The following is a 13,456-nucleotide window of genomic DNA, read 5'->3' on the forward strand; positions in this document are numbered from 1 at the left end:
CCCCCCCCCCCCCCCCCCCCCCCGCTCAAATGCTATTAATTTTTTGTTATGTTTTCCACTTTGGCCCCCTGGTGAAAATAACACATGGGGATTGTCTGGGCCTGAGCCAAACACACATAAATTTCTATATTAATTTGGTCGGCACCTCAGCAGCCTCGCCAACTTCCTAATCTCCCGCCGCATATCTTCATTATCTGAAAGTGTGCTTTCATCTTAATTCCATTTTCATCCATCAAACGTCGGCGAGGTTTGACCTTGCGTGATCTCGACAGAGATAGCGAGGTAGGGAGGGTGAGCGGGCGGGAGTGACAGAGAGACTGGAGATAGGGGGGGGGGGGATAAGGGACCGAGTTGCGGTGATGAACTAGGATGGAGGGACGGGGAACATGACGGGAAGGAATGCGCGGGAGTGGGAGGGCGGGGGGGGGGGGGGGGGACATCTCCGATGCCAAGTTTCGAGGGCCTGTTAAATGTGCGGGTAAGTGTGTGAGGCCGTTCCATTTCTCATAATCGTCATGTTGCAGCGGCAGGACTGCAGCACGATAGCGACTGCACACGTCTCTCTCAATTCCTTTTCTCTCCTGCTGCTCTTTACTCATTCCCTTTCCTCACTCGCCTTGGGCTTTCTTCCATCCTCCTTCATCCTCTCCCTTTCTCACCGTCAGTTTATTTATCCCTGACGTTAGGGCTTTAATTGCTCGTTTGTAATAATTGTTTTCATAATTGCTCGGATCGTGATTGTCTTATGCTGCTGTTGTTGGCAACAGGTGGTGGATAGGACCTTTTTGGGGGGGGGGGAGTGTGTGTCAGAGATATGATCAGGACTTACAAGTTGGCAAAGACGCGCCACCTGGTGGTTTTATGTGCGGGTGAAATGAGGGGAGTGCGGGTGATTCTTGAGATGACATGAGCGCGCGCACGCGTGTACAAGTGGCACGGACAGGCGCTAAAAACACACACACACAAGGACACACGCTCCTTATCCGCCTTGAATGATACATGCCTGCATGATCAAACCCAAATAGAACGCCTCATTAGCGGATAAGCTGGATATGCTCTCCAACCTCCCCCAATCTATCTCTCTCCTCTCTCTCTTGCCTGTTTGGATGGCGGCCCTGATCTCCTAAATGCAGGTTATCTGTCATCAGTGACTCAGGATGGTAAATAAAGAATCATTTATCTTTCTCTGTCTCTTCCTCCCGCCCTTATCTCAGTCTTTTTTCTTTCTTTATCCTTCTCGCCACAAATCTGTCCATCCCTGTAGATCCTATCACTGCCTCTTTTCATCTCTCTCTCTCTCTCTTCTCTGCGTTGACATTCATTTATTTCGATATAGCATTTGAAGGCTTCTAAATCTCCCATCTGTGCTTGCGCGGGACAGGTAGCAAAACAAGTGCGCTGACGTTTCTCATATATCCGTGGCAGCGAGTGCTCAGCTCTGGCATTTGGCCGCTTTGGCTTCGTTGATGCCGTGTCATGTTTTCTGCTGACACCCAGACCCGTGTCACAACAAGCTAGCGTTAGCGCCAGCCAGCCCCAAGCCCATCACAAACTGACAGTAGTAGGCCGTTGGTCAGATGCAGCGCTGCCACAGCTGTGATGGATCCCCACATGATTCACCTAGACCCCCCGCCGCCCAACCTCCCAAGCCATGCCAGAACTTAAGCGGATGGCAGGTTGACATGTGAAAATACATGACAATGCCAAAGACTTGACACACACACACACTTTCACTCAGATAGACTACAGGCACGTGCGGCATTCAGGTGTCGCCGTGTAAACAAGGGCTGAATTCGACAAAAGTAGGAAAGGCGATCTCAAGACTTTGCAGGCAGACTCTATGTAAGCAACACCACGGTCAGGGATTTGGTTGACACTCATTCCCAGCGTCTGCCAGCGCCTGTATCAGCAGCACTGGCTCTAACATGGCGACACAGGAGAAGGCCCCATCCATTCATAATGAGAGGATGTAACACGGACGCGGATGTGGAAAGTACCACAGCATGAACGCCAATACGTTAGCTATTTGGTCGACAATGACAAGCCTCCCTTCATAAATTATGAAGCTTTCGTGTATCATTTTTTTAATGTCCTTTTTACATCAGCTACATGACACTGGGTTTGTTTCCTGCAGCCCAGCGGGAAAGTAGCAGAACCCCACAAAAGGGTGTTGTTTGTCAGCTTGAAGCTAATCCACTGCCACTCAACATCCTCCGGCCCATCTCCACCCCCACCCCTTCAACCAAAAATAAAGTAAAATAAAACACTTCTCCTTTGCCATTCAGAACAGGTCAGGGGTTGGGCTAAGCTTCTGAAGATCTTCAAACGCATCCCCCCTGAATAGTATCTCTGTTACACGAATGGCCTAATCCGCCACTTGAAGAGCAATTAAAAGTTTAGCCCGGACTTTAAAAAAAGTAACCATGTGTTTTTTTCTTCTTCTCTCCATTTCTTTTTCTTTCTGCCGGTCGGTCTCTCCGGCTGTACACATGGTGTGCATGCTAATAGTAGTGCTAGCTGTGGCAGTCGTCCAAAAGCATTCCAAACACACTGGGAAAAGAAACGACTAGAAGGGGATGTGGATGAAGGAAGAAATATAAGCTTGGGATGGAAGGATCCCCCATTTTGTCATTTCCTTATCATATATTCCCCTTTTTTCTACCTTCTTCGAGTCGCTCCGACTTTAGCATCTCCCCCCCCACTTCCCTTTTCTTAATCCAAAGTGGTACCCAAGGCACAATCTCTGCGACTAAGAATTTATCCCTCCAGAGTTCTTTTCGAGGACATTTCATGCCTAGCAACAACTTTTCATGGCACAACGCCAAACATGCAAAAGTCGGAAGCATCAGGGAGTTCATGTTGTGGGTGTCCTGCAGTCTATTTGTATTTATTGAATAGCCTTCTCTTACTGGAGCACATATAGTTATTTCTTCTGCCAAAGACTGCACTAAAGGGTCAGTAAAGAGAACGCCAGTGGACCAGCGCTAGGGGACATTCGATTGGTCGGTGTGCGGTCAGATCATAAAATGACCACATGTTAAAAGGGAAGGGTAAAAAAAAAAAACACACTTTCAAAGATCGACAAGAGAGTGCTAATAGCATCATCAACTCTTAACGAGGCTGTGCACTGTGCTGCCCATATGTCTGCACCACCTGTAATAAAAGTATTTTTAAAGCTGTATAAAATTTTTATTATCAGGCTTTGGACCCGTGTGGATTGTATGACCTCACATCTCCCTGACATGATTTTAAATGAAAGATTGGCGTTTAAATCCATCGTTGAAGTTTCTTATTATGTTCTGATCCTTTATTGAGGGCAAAGTTAAGGTGAGGAACCGGCAGCTGGATGCCCTTGTGAGAGTGGTTTTCTAAAAGGACTTTTTTCAGCAGACTAGAATAGAAAAAACAGGGGGGGGGGGGACACTTGTCACATCTTTGTTGGCTCAGAAGATAATGTTGGAAAAATCTGACAATCAACTTGCAAGAGCCTCTTTTACCTCGGCTTTGTTTTTTTGAGTGTTGGGTGTTCTTTTGAAACGTCACCCCCCGGTTTCTCCTCTTCATCCTGAGTGACCTGGGAGGAATGCGTGCAGGAGGAGCGAAGCTTGAAGAAGATGGGGGGGGGGGGGGGGGACGTGAAGAAGTGAAGAGGAGCATTGGAGCTTGACAGGGCTCAGCCAGGCCTAGAACATGATACCCGAGGCTGTGCAGGCGGTTGCACTAACAAAGCTGCAGCCAACGACTCCAGTCAGAATTCCCACAACTTACTCGGCCCTGACACAAACCCTGTTTTGGAAATTCCCCTCGTCACAAATACACTTGAGAGACCATCTCCCATTCGGCCTCTTGTTTTTTGACAAGTGATGCCAGACAGCAGCGTTCTGTGCTTAGCTTAGCAAAGTAATTAATTGCAACAGTGCAGCACCAAACAGAACCTGAATCCACCCGGATCAGATTCCAGATTGATTTCCAGTCAGACATTCACCTTGAGGGCATTTGTCCCATTTATAACTTGAGCCTCAGTGTATCTCATGATCTTTTTAATTTCCCACAACTGGAATCACAGCTAGCCTCACCAGCATTTGAGCTTCGCAAAACAAGCAGCCGCGATTCAGCGGAGGTCATTTTAAGATTCCAGCAAGTATGTTGTTTGGTGTGCCGTGGCTATTTGGCACTTTCTGCGCGTCTCAGGTGGCTGATTGCAGGTCGCCGTCTGGTTGCCCATTAAAAATGAAACATGGCTTCTTAATTACATACTGGCACTTTTGGCAATCATGGCCATACTCATGTGTCACTCCCGTCTCTCACTCTCTCCGAGTCCCCCCCCCCTTCTGTTTTACTGGCCTCTTTATCAGTCTCTCCATCTCACCGCTCTCCTCTCTGTATCCCTCCATCTCTCTTGGTTGACTGCAATAAGACACTAGCCCTGCAGTTTATGTTTGCTCCCCTTGCCCCAAGTCCTGCCTAGCCACAATTACTTCCTGTGGTTCACGGTAGTGGGTCACTGCCATCCGCCAAAGGTATTTACAGCTGAAATTACACACCCTGTGTTTTCCAAGCAGACCCACCTACATCGTTCTATTATCCTACACTCCACCCAGAGGGTCTGGTGAAGGTGGGCTTAATTGTAGACATCCAGAGAGATTGGGTTCAAAAGGCTTCGTCAGTGGATGAGGACTGGCAGTAGAGCAAGAACACAGTCACCATTGTGTGGACTTGTGTACAGGTACTCTATCACATGGGCATGAATGAGTGACATTGGAGGTTTGATAATGAGAACTCTTTACAAAATACTTGACACTAAACCTATACTGCATAGTCTTAAGTAACGTGCCTTTACTGTGTTCTCAACTTGATGTGAACGAGTCTGAGGTTTCGTGCAAAGGACGAATGCTCTACTACTGAACAATGTGTTACCAAGTCAAGGTTCGCTAGGAGATAAAAGAAGTACTACAGCTCAAACAGAGTGGTGCTGACGGCGGTTCCACCTTTAGTTCGGAGGGCGGTGGGGGGCAGGAAATGAAAATCAAATCCAAGAGGTCACACATTATTGACACGAGTGGCACGGTCCTGTTTTTATTGGCTCCAGCTTCGCTAGAGTCAGGCAGCCCATGTGTTTTCCCTTTAGCGTCCAGGAAACAGGCCGAGCCCAGCTTTCGGCCAGAGCTCCCAGTAGACCTTTGGGCTTGTTTGCATTGTTCATTTTTTGCTCAATCACCCGTGGCTGTCACAGCTGGCTTTCAATCACAGGCGCTCCATAAAGAGGCCGAAAAGAGGTCCCGGCATCTGGTAAAGATAAAGCAAACTAGTGCTAACTTGTAATTAAAGCCATACATTGAAAGCTCGGCCACTCCGTGGGGAGGACACATCGTGGGCTTTAGCTACTTTATACATGGATATGTGTGTAAGTGATGGGATATTATTTTTCTTATTTTGTATCTTCCAAGAATTTAAAAAGACACATCACACAAAAGACAGTATAGGCTACAATAAATGGGACTTGGCCATGACATTTCAGTGTGTCTGTGTATGTGGGAAAGCACTGCTGGATTAATTGGCAGCTGAGTGGACCATGAGGCCAGGAGGTCAGGGTAGGAGGTAGAGGGACCAGCATCAAAGGGCATGTACTCAGTCAGGCTTGACAAACTCACCGGGTGTGACCAGTATGTGGTGAGAGGGGGTCAGCTCCGTGTCAGCAGGGACAGACCGCGAGGGGAACCCTTTTACCTCAACAATGTAAAAACCCCTCGCGCATTATCTTCGGGGTCAGCAAAACCCCAGCCGTCAACCCTAATATAGTGTGAGTGCACAGCAGATTATTATTATTTATTTTTCCCTGTGATTAAGCCACGTGACGAGTCACCTATGAATACTTGAAAGAGAGAGAAAAAAAACATTGGATTTGACAACTAGAAAGCCATTATGCGATTTCACACGGCATGTTGGACAATTCACTTTTTCTTCCCCGGCTACTTCTGAGACACACGCCTAGACATGAGCACACACACACACACACACACACACACACACATATAGGGGAAGAAATGACTACGAAATAATCACTTTTTACTTTATTCATTTATTTAAAAGACACAGAATGAAGGGAGCGAAGGTCGCCGTGCAGACGGTGGTTGCTGCAGATTCTAATCCAAAGCCTCCGGCGATCTCTGCGTGAACTCCATTTTCTGGTCTGCAAACAAATTAGCTTTTTTTCCCCTCTCTCTTCTATCTTACTCTCCCCTCCAGTGAAAATAAGGGAAATTCAGGTGAATACAATCTATTTGTTCATTTAACTTTTTTTCCCACCCTTTCCCTGTCAACTTCTTTTCTCTCTCCCAAACTCAATTTTCCCTCGGTGCCGCCTGCTCGAGTGTTTCTTTTCTTTGCGACGGCCTCGCCAGCAATTCATTAGGCAACAGTCGTTTAATTCGTATCATTAGAAAAAGCGTGTTTCCCAAGGAGTATGGCACTCCAATAAATCTGATCCAGACAAAGTACTCCCCCCCCCCCCCCCCGACCACACACAAGCTGTTGTATTTGTTAACACACACCTCACACCAAACAAGTGTTTCGGAGAAATAGGGTGGAAACAAACAAACAAACAAACAAAACAAAACATGGTTTAATATGTTAGCGTACTTTCAAGTGTTATTACACTTATAGAGAGCAGTTCTCCTTCTGGGCCCCGATTTTAATTATGCAACAAATGTTTGACTATCCAAGTGAAATTTGCATGAATATTTATACCAATTCATTTGTTGAGTGTTGATTGTAATTACATGGAAACATGATTTATTGCCAAGATTGCTTTGCTAGCCAGCCAGCCAGAGAAAAGACGGGAAGATATATATATTTATATCAAATAAATGCAAATATATGAATAAATGCAAATTTACAAACAGGCACACAGAGCTAAAGGAGGCCCGTTTTGTCCCCAGTGGCTTGTGGGAAATGTCATTATCAAAAAGACAATCTTTCACAGTATGTGCCTGGCAGAAATTCAGAGGTGCTTCCGGTAAGTGTCTCAGGATGACAAAATAACAAAGAGGTTCACCTTCGTGTTGTGACCTGTATACACTCGCTGAGATTGTCTCTTAAATCCGTGTGCACACGAGTGCCGTCACTTCATTTGTCACTCTTTTTTCCAAAGATATAGACACGCGTTCACGCATACCAAATATCCGTTCGGCGCGATAACAGCTTGATGTGATGTTTTTGGCGTCAGCCTCTCAGATAAAAAATGATGCAAAAACGGGGAGTGGATAGATGTACAAAATTAAAGACGTGGTTACCGACCGCATGGCGGCCGATAGCAGATTTCATTTCATCAGGTGAGACAATCGGGGGAACAAATGGAAGGAGATGGAGGGAGAAAGAGAAAATGTTTGAGTAATGGGCCTCGTTTAATAGTCTCATGACGGAACGAAGAGACAAGGAGGACATAGGGAGGAGGGGAAAGCAGAAGAGCGGGAAAACAAGGGATGAGGTCTGGCAAGGGGCTGGAGGAGAAGATCAGCTCTGACTGTGTTTGTAACTAATTAATGAATAGCGTCAGCCATTTGTTATGCCATTCATTCTGGTAATGACCAAGCCGGATCTTTCATTCCTAGTCTCATGTTCCTTTTCCCCTCTTTCATCCCCCCCCCCCCACCTCTGCCATTACTTTTGTACAACGCTCAGACAGGGATTGAGAGATGTAGAGGGGAGGGGAGGGTAACAGGCTGAGACGGTGAGCAGGAGGCCTCTGCTTTAACGACATGCTCTGTTACTGCTTAACTCGGGACACTGTTCAATAATTAGCAGGCTACACTTATTGGCAGTGGGAACCCGCAGCTCATCCAGCACAAAGCTGTTGCGCGTGCACGTCTAGTAGTTGTCCCCCGTTTGCCTGCACTCGCCTTTGTGCGAGTCGAATCAGACCTCCCGCAGCGCTGGACGCTCATTCACCTTGTCCTCTTTTTTTTAGTGGCCAAAATAAACAAGTGAATCAGGCCGGTAAATTCCTCCCCTCCTCGACTGTATTTAACACGCAGTCGTCTTGGTCCCCTGAGCTTCGAGCGGGCTTGTGAAAGGCTTCCTTTGTCAAGCCTCCTGGGTGTCCCTGTTACAATGTCTTCCCATTGATAGTTTGCAGGGTGTGAGAAAGGCATGACCTTGTTTGTTGCGATAAAAAGGTCTGTGTTGGCTCTTTGTGATAGAGCAGATTAGGTCGTTTGTCTTGTTTTTAGGGTGAGGAAAGTGACATCACAGCTAGCTTGGGAGATTTACGCTCCAATAATTGTGTCCTTAAAAGCTAGCCAGCGCACTTCCACGACTCCTCCAGACTCCTCAAATTAATGTGTAGTCTCCTTACCCTTGCCCCCTTTTTCTCTACCATCCTGACCCGAAATCCCTTTTCAAAAATACAGAGGATCCAACTCCCTAGATGTCCTCAAACAATAACAAAAGAAAAGAAAAGCAAAAGAGTCCCTTTTATAGTGACCCCCGGCCGTTTGGTTTCTCTTGTAGCCGTTTCGCCGAGTGACCTTCTCGGTGGTGAGCCAGCCCCAGGACCCTCACCAGCAGGGATCGCTGCAGAGCTGCTACGACAGCGGCCTGGACGAGTCGGAGACGCCCAGCAGCAAGAGTTCGTCGGGCCCCCGGCTGGGCGCCCTTCCCCTGCCCGAGGACAGCTACGAGAGGACAACGCCGGATGGCAGTGTCGGTGAGGCAGAGCACATGGAAAATGGTAGGGGCAAACACTGAAGGAGATTAAGAACAGGAAACATACACATACTGCCTAGACACGTACAGAAAGCAACCCCGAAGGTAGACAGTCCTCAGAAACACACAAAAACATGTGAGGTTCGGCCATTTTTTATTATTATTTGTTACCAAGTAGACAGTTCTGTAAGTGTTTTGAGTGCCTGAGGATTCCTGGTTAGTACTGTAAGCGAATCAAGTGTGACGTGGTGTTGAGGCCGTGACATAGAAGCCGTTGCAACTTTCACCAAAGCTAAAGCCCCTCCACGAATGTACATCGTGTGAAGACGAGGTGCGGGATTTATAATAAAACCTATGGTTCTGTTTCAGAAGACAGCAGGCTTATTTGATCAAAGGCGCTACACAAGGGAATATATGTAACAGACGTATTCCGTAAGATCAACACCTTTTCAGGCCGTCTCACTCCCTTTCAGTTTGCAGCTCTTTTTTCTTTGCAATCCTTCATTCGTCGTCTTGATTTCAACCCGACTGAGGATAGATTTTGTTCGAGATCTCTTTGAGATGAAGTAAAGGAGGAGTAGCAGCGGGGGGTAAATACCCCACTTGAATTGTTTAGAAGCTGTACCGCTGTACTGATTTGCAATGAGTGCCGGCTTGAGGCCCTTATGAAGGAGTTTATTTTGCTACAATTGGGAGATGGAGCTGATGTTCTGGAGGTTGTAATGCAAAAAAAAAGACTGCAGTCTAGAGAGAGTGAGTGGGAGCAGTGGAAAAAAAAAGGGCTATTGTAAAGGCAGTCCCTGGGTACAGTGCTGCATAACCTCACAGCCACCCTGAGCTAGCTTCCTACCAAGACCAAAATATGTGTGTGTGTGTGTAGCTGGGTGTGCAGTGAGAGATGGGGGTAATGGTCCCATTCATAGTGTAGGAGTCTGAGGCGATGCTTAACAAGGAGGAGCTGTCTTGAGAGTGCTAAGCCTAAGTGCAGAGGCTTCCCCCACTGCAGCTTAGGATAAGGATATTCAAATGGCGTACAGATTCACTCTTCTTTTTTTCTTCTTTTTTAGACGGATTTGTTTTGGAGATGATGTCTTAACTTATCTCAGATCAGTGGAGTCAATGTGACATTCCACTGTGTCCACAAGGTGAAGCCCAGACAACCTTTAGAGAGGGTTAAATGTCTCGTTATGGGTTCGCAATGACCCCTAAGAAAGCAGATAGAAAGTCAGGCACAGATGTGCACATCAAACAGGCAGTTACAAAAGGTGCCCGCGGTGAGCTTTCCTCAAATTCTTTGGCCTCAATGCAGATTAAAAAGGATTTAAACCACTTTAATGTGAGCCGATAGGGCTACCTGGAGGATACTTAAAATCTCCCTTTTCAGACAATAGGCACCCATTTACTGGCCAAATTAGACCCAATCAAAAGACTCATTTCAATTTGGTCTCCATTTAAAAGTAATAGGACAGGGACAGCCGATAGCAGGAATCCAAGTTAGACGAGAAGTGAGGTCAGCCCGTCAATCAAATCCACCTTGAGAAAAAAAAATAAAAGCCCATATATCGTAAGATATTGTCCAGAGTGAACTATTTTACACTTAGCACATTGACGCAAATTATGTGTTCATTTCATCCCCATCAATTTTGGTTTCAGCTCAACGCACATATGTTGTTGATTCTTCCCTTTTCAGCTGTTTCAGAGGGTACGGTTGCAAAGTACACTGGAGCCTTAGAGGAGATTTGTTGGAGGAACAGAGTCAAGGTCGATTCATGAATCAGTCTCCATCCCAGAGAAACACCATGCTCTGCTGCTGCTCACTATCTTTAGTGAGATCAGCTGAACTGTGTGTTTGCAAGTGTGTGTGTGTGTGTGTGTGTGTGTGAGAGAGAGAGAGAGAAGATGGAAAGGCAGTAGTACAAGTGAGTTTGTGTTTTGTTCAACATAATGTTTTCAATCTTAAAGCAAACCCTGCATCTCTTGCAGCGCGTGAGCTCCTACGATTTGTATTGGTAGCCTGGCGTCAGCGGGGGTGGCCTTGTGGTCTGGGAGACTCTAATTTGTCCTGGTCCTGTCATTCAACCCGAGAAAAAGGCAGCTTTATGCTTCCTGTTCAAGTGTCCTTGAGGAAGACGTTGAGCCCCCTGCTTGCTCACTTCCGCTAGGTCACTGTGGATAAGGGCTTCGGCTAAATACCTAAGTGTAAAGTAAATGCAATCATCTAAGGTTAGGGCAAATATTGGCAAAGTGCTTCACCCTCTTGAGGGATGCTAACTACAGTCATTAGCACTCCCCCTTGTGTTGTAGCCAGAACACACACACAGACACTAACAGCACCGCTTTATGTGAAACCTTTTTAGGAAACGAGGGAGTTATGAGGAAAGAGGGAAAACAAGAGTTAGCAGATGGCTTTGCCATGGCGCCCAGTGTTGGTGTAAGCGTCATTAGCGACAGGTAATTGCTGGCATTTATGTGCGTAATGCGGCGGAGAGTTGTGGTGAGTCACTTTTATTTTCTGTCCTGTAGAAGACCAGAAGTAAAGCAGGGAAATGCGAAGAGAATTTCTGTGTGTCGTCGAAAGCGATCGGACTCAATTCAACACTATGAAAACCTCGACCCCCCCCCCCTCCCCCCGAGGCTGGAGTGTCAGTTTGCAAACTAAATCTGAGGATTTCAGTTTTGATTTCCGTTCACAGAGTTACTGATTCATCACGTTTGATCGCTCATTGCTTTGTAACAGGGTCGAAAGTGGACAAAGGCCTCTTGTCCCTTTTATTTTAATTCTGTGCCTTCTTACGGCTCTAACTCGCTTCGTCGTCCATCGATGTTCGCACAATGTGCAGGAACAATCGTCCTCCACTGCAGCTGCTCGTCTGTCTCACACACATGAATGCACGCACACCAACAGCCACACAGCCACACACACATGCATGCGCAGGCATCCGTACTAACACGGACCCAGACAAACACACACACAAAGACAACACACACGGTCTGTTTTTCATTCTCTGGTCTCCCGCTCTTCATCCATACTTCCTTTCCACCGCGCAGATGTACCGAGGGACCGTGTTTTCTTTTTCCTCATCTCCTTCATCAAGGTCAGGTTTCGAACTTTATTATTTTCTATTGGTTGACTTCTTTCCATGGGGAGTATCAAATAAGGACAAAACAAACAAAAAAAACCCTCTCCATCCAAGACAGATTCTTCCAGAACTGTCTCCAAACAGGGAGTGCTGGGGTCATCGTGGGAATATGAACACATTGTCGACCCAATCCACACTGCACAAACGATCACACACAGGGCTCCTCTGTACAGTTCTCTTCTTCACAGACGTTGTTTCGGCAGAGTGAGCTGCATGCCAGGAACCTAGGAAAATTCTGCTGCATCTTCACAGATGTTTCTGGATTTGTTCAGCTGAACAGTGCACAAAGAATTCAATTTGTAGCTTTTAGAGCAAAAAAATAAAAAAAATCAGTTTTTAACCATAAGTCTGGAGCAGCACATAGTTCCATGTATTGCTCAGCTATGGCATTTGGTGCATTTCATAAACTCTTGATCTTTTTGACGCACAGCTGGGCCACTCACTTATTCATAAGCTTACCCTGGCGCTCATCCGATATTCATAAACGCTGAGTGTTTGGAGTCAAACACCCGATTAGGCCGCTACGGATGTGGAAGAGCCCTTCTAGATGTACGTCGTTATCGCTGGGTCAAAGACTCGTGCTCTATTATTGATCTCCACATTGCCAGGGGCGGGGCGGCGGATTTTTCAATTTTTTCAATTTTTTACCGTGTTAGTTCAAGTGCACCTTAAAAATAACATCCTTCTACACTGCCCTTTCATCGTGAGTCAGGTGTCTGAGGTGTGCAATGTGTTTTCTTATGAAATGGGAACAGCTCCGGGCGTTGAAGATGTAATAATTGTTCAGTGCATCAGTGCAGCTATACGGTTTGCTATGCTTGTTGCAGTAGGTCACGCTGCCAAGGATTTATACTATTTGATCCACAGCATGAATCATTATACGTGGCTTTTTTTTTACGGCAAAAAAAAATGCCTGGCCTGCGGCTGGTACGCAAAGCTAATGTATCCCGCGTGAATGTATGTGTAGGAAAACTTTCCTCAACAGAACTTTTTTTATTTTTTCATACCGCAGGGGTTGTTTGTGCCTTGTGACGCTCACCGAGAGGTTATACATTAGTTTACCCAACTTTTTACTTATCGCTACATCGCTGAGTGCATCTCACGGAGGCTGATGCCGGATTTCATTTACACCGGCTGCTAAGACGGATGAATAGTGCAAATTTATTGTAGCCTCTAAGAGAGTAATAGCACGTCCTACTGGCTGCTAACGTTAGCATGCCTCCCACGTTTCTGTGCTTTGGCTGCCAGACAACCACCACCCCCCCCCAGCGCGCACACACACACACACACACACACACACACACACACGGCTCTCTCTCTCTCCTGTCTCTCCCGCTGAGAAATCTTGGGCTACCACCGTTGGATTACAAACATCATCATTTAGTGTTGGCTAGCTGGCCCGATAGAGTAGGACAGACAAGTGGCACATCACAGCTGCTGTCACTGAGGTAGTCGGTGTGTACAGACTGTGCTGACACAGACAGACAGACTGAAATGCACACTTTTACACAGAGAAATGAACACACATACAGATAAGCTTTAGCCCTACACACACACACCTCATTCAGCACTGCATCATTTTCCAGCTCTGTGAAGCACCTCACTTGATCACT

The 13,456-nt window shown here is 46.5% G+C and overlaps 1 protein-coding gene across 7 annotated transcripts in view; it reads left to right on the forward strand.

Moving 5' to 3' along the window:
- pcdh7b (protocadherin 7b) overlaps window positions 1-13,456 on the forward strand; it is a 98,859-nt gene that overhangs the window by 39,861 nt on the left and 45,542 nt on the right. For 2 of the 7 annotated variants that reach the window (XM_031851061.1, XM_031851065.1), the window contains exon 2: window positions 8,509-8,728. The exons of 2 other annotated variants lie outside the window; for them this stretch is intronic. In XM_031851061.1, coding sequence (XP_031706921.1) covers window positions 8,509-8,728 — 220 coding nt within the window. Of the gene's footprint in view, window positions 1-8,508; window positions 10,583-13,456 lie in introns of all 7 variants that reach the window. 3 more of the 7 variants (XM_031851062.1, XM_031851066.1, XR_004212893.1) reach the window with 2 other exon arrangements.

This window comes from Anarrhichthys ocellatus, unplaced genomic scaffold (assembly GCF_004355925.1).
Source record: "Anarrhichthys ocellatus isolate YVR2014 unplaced genomic scaffold, GSC_Weel_1.0 scaffold11, whole genome shotgun sequence".
In the NCBI taxonomy this organism is placed as follows: domain Eukaryota; kingdom Metazoa; phylum Chordata; class Actinopteri; order Perciformes; family Anarhichadidae; genus Anarrhichthys; species Anarrhichthys ocellatus.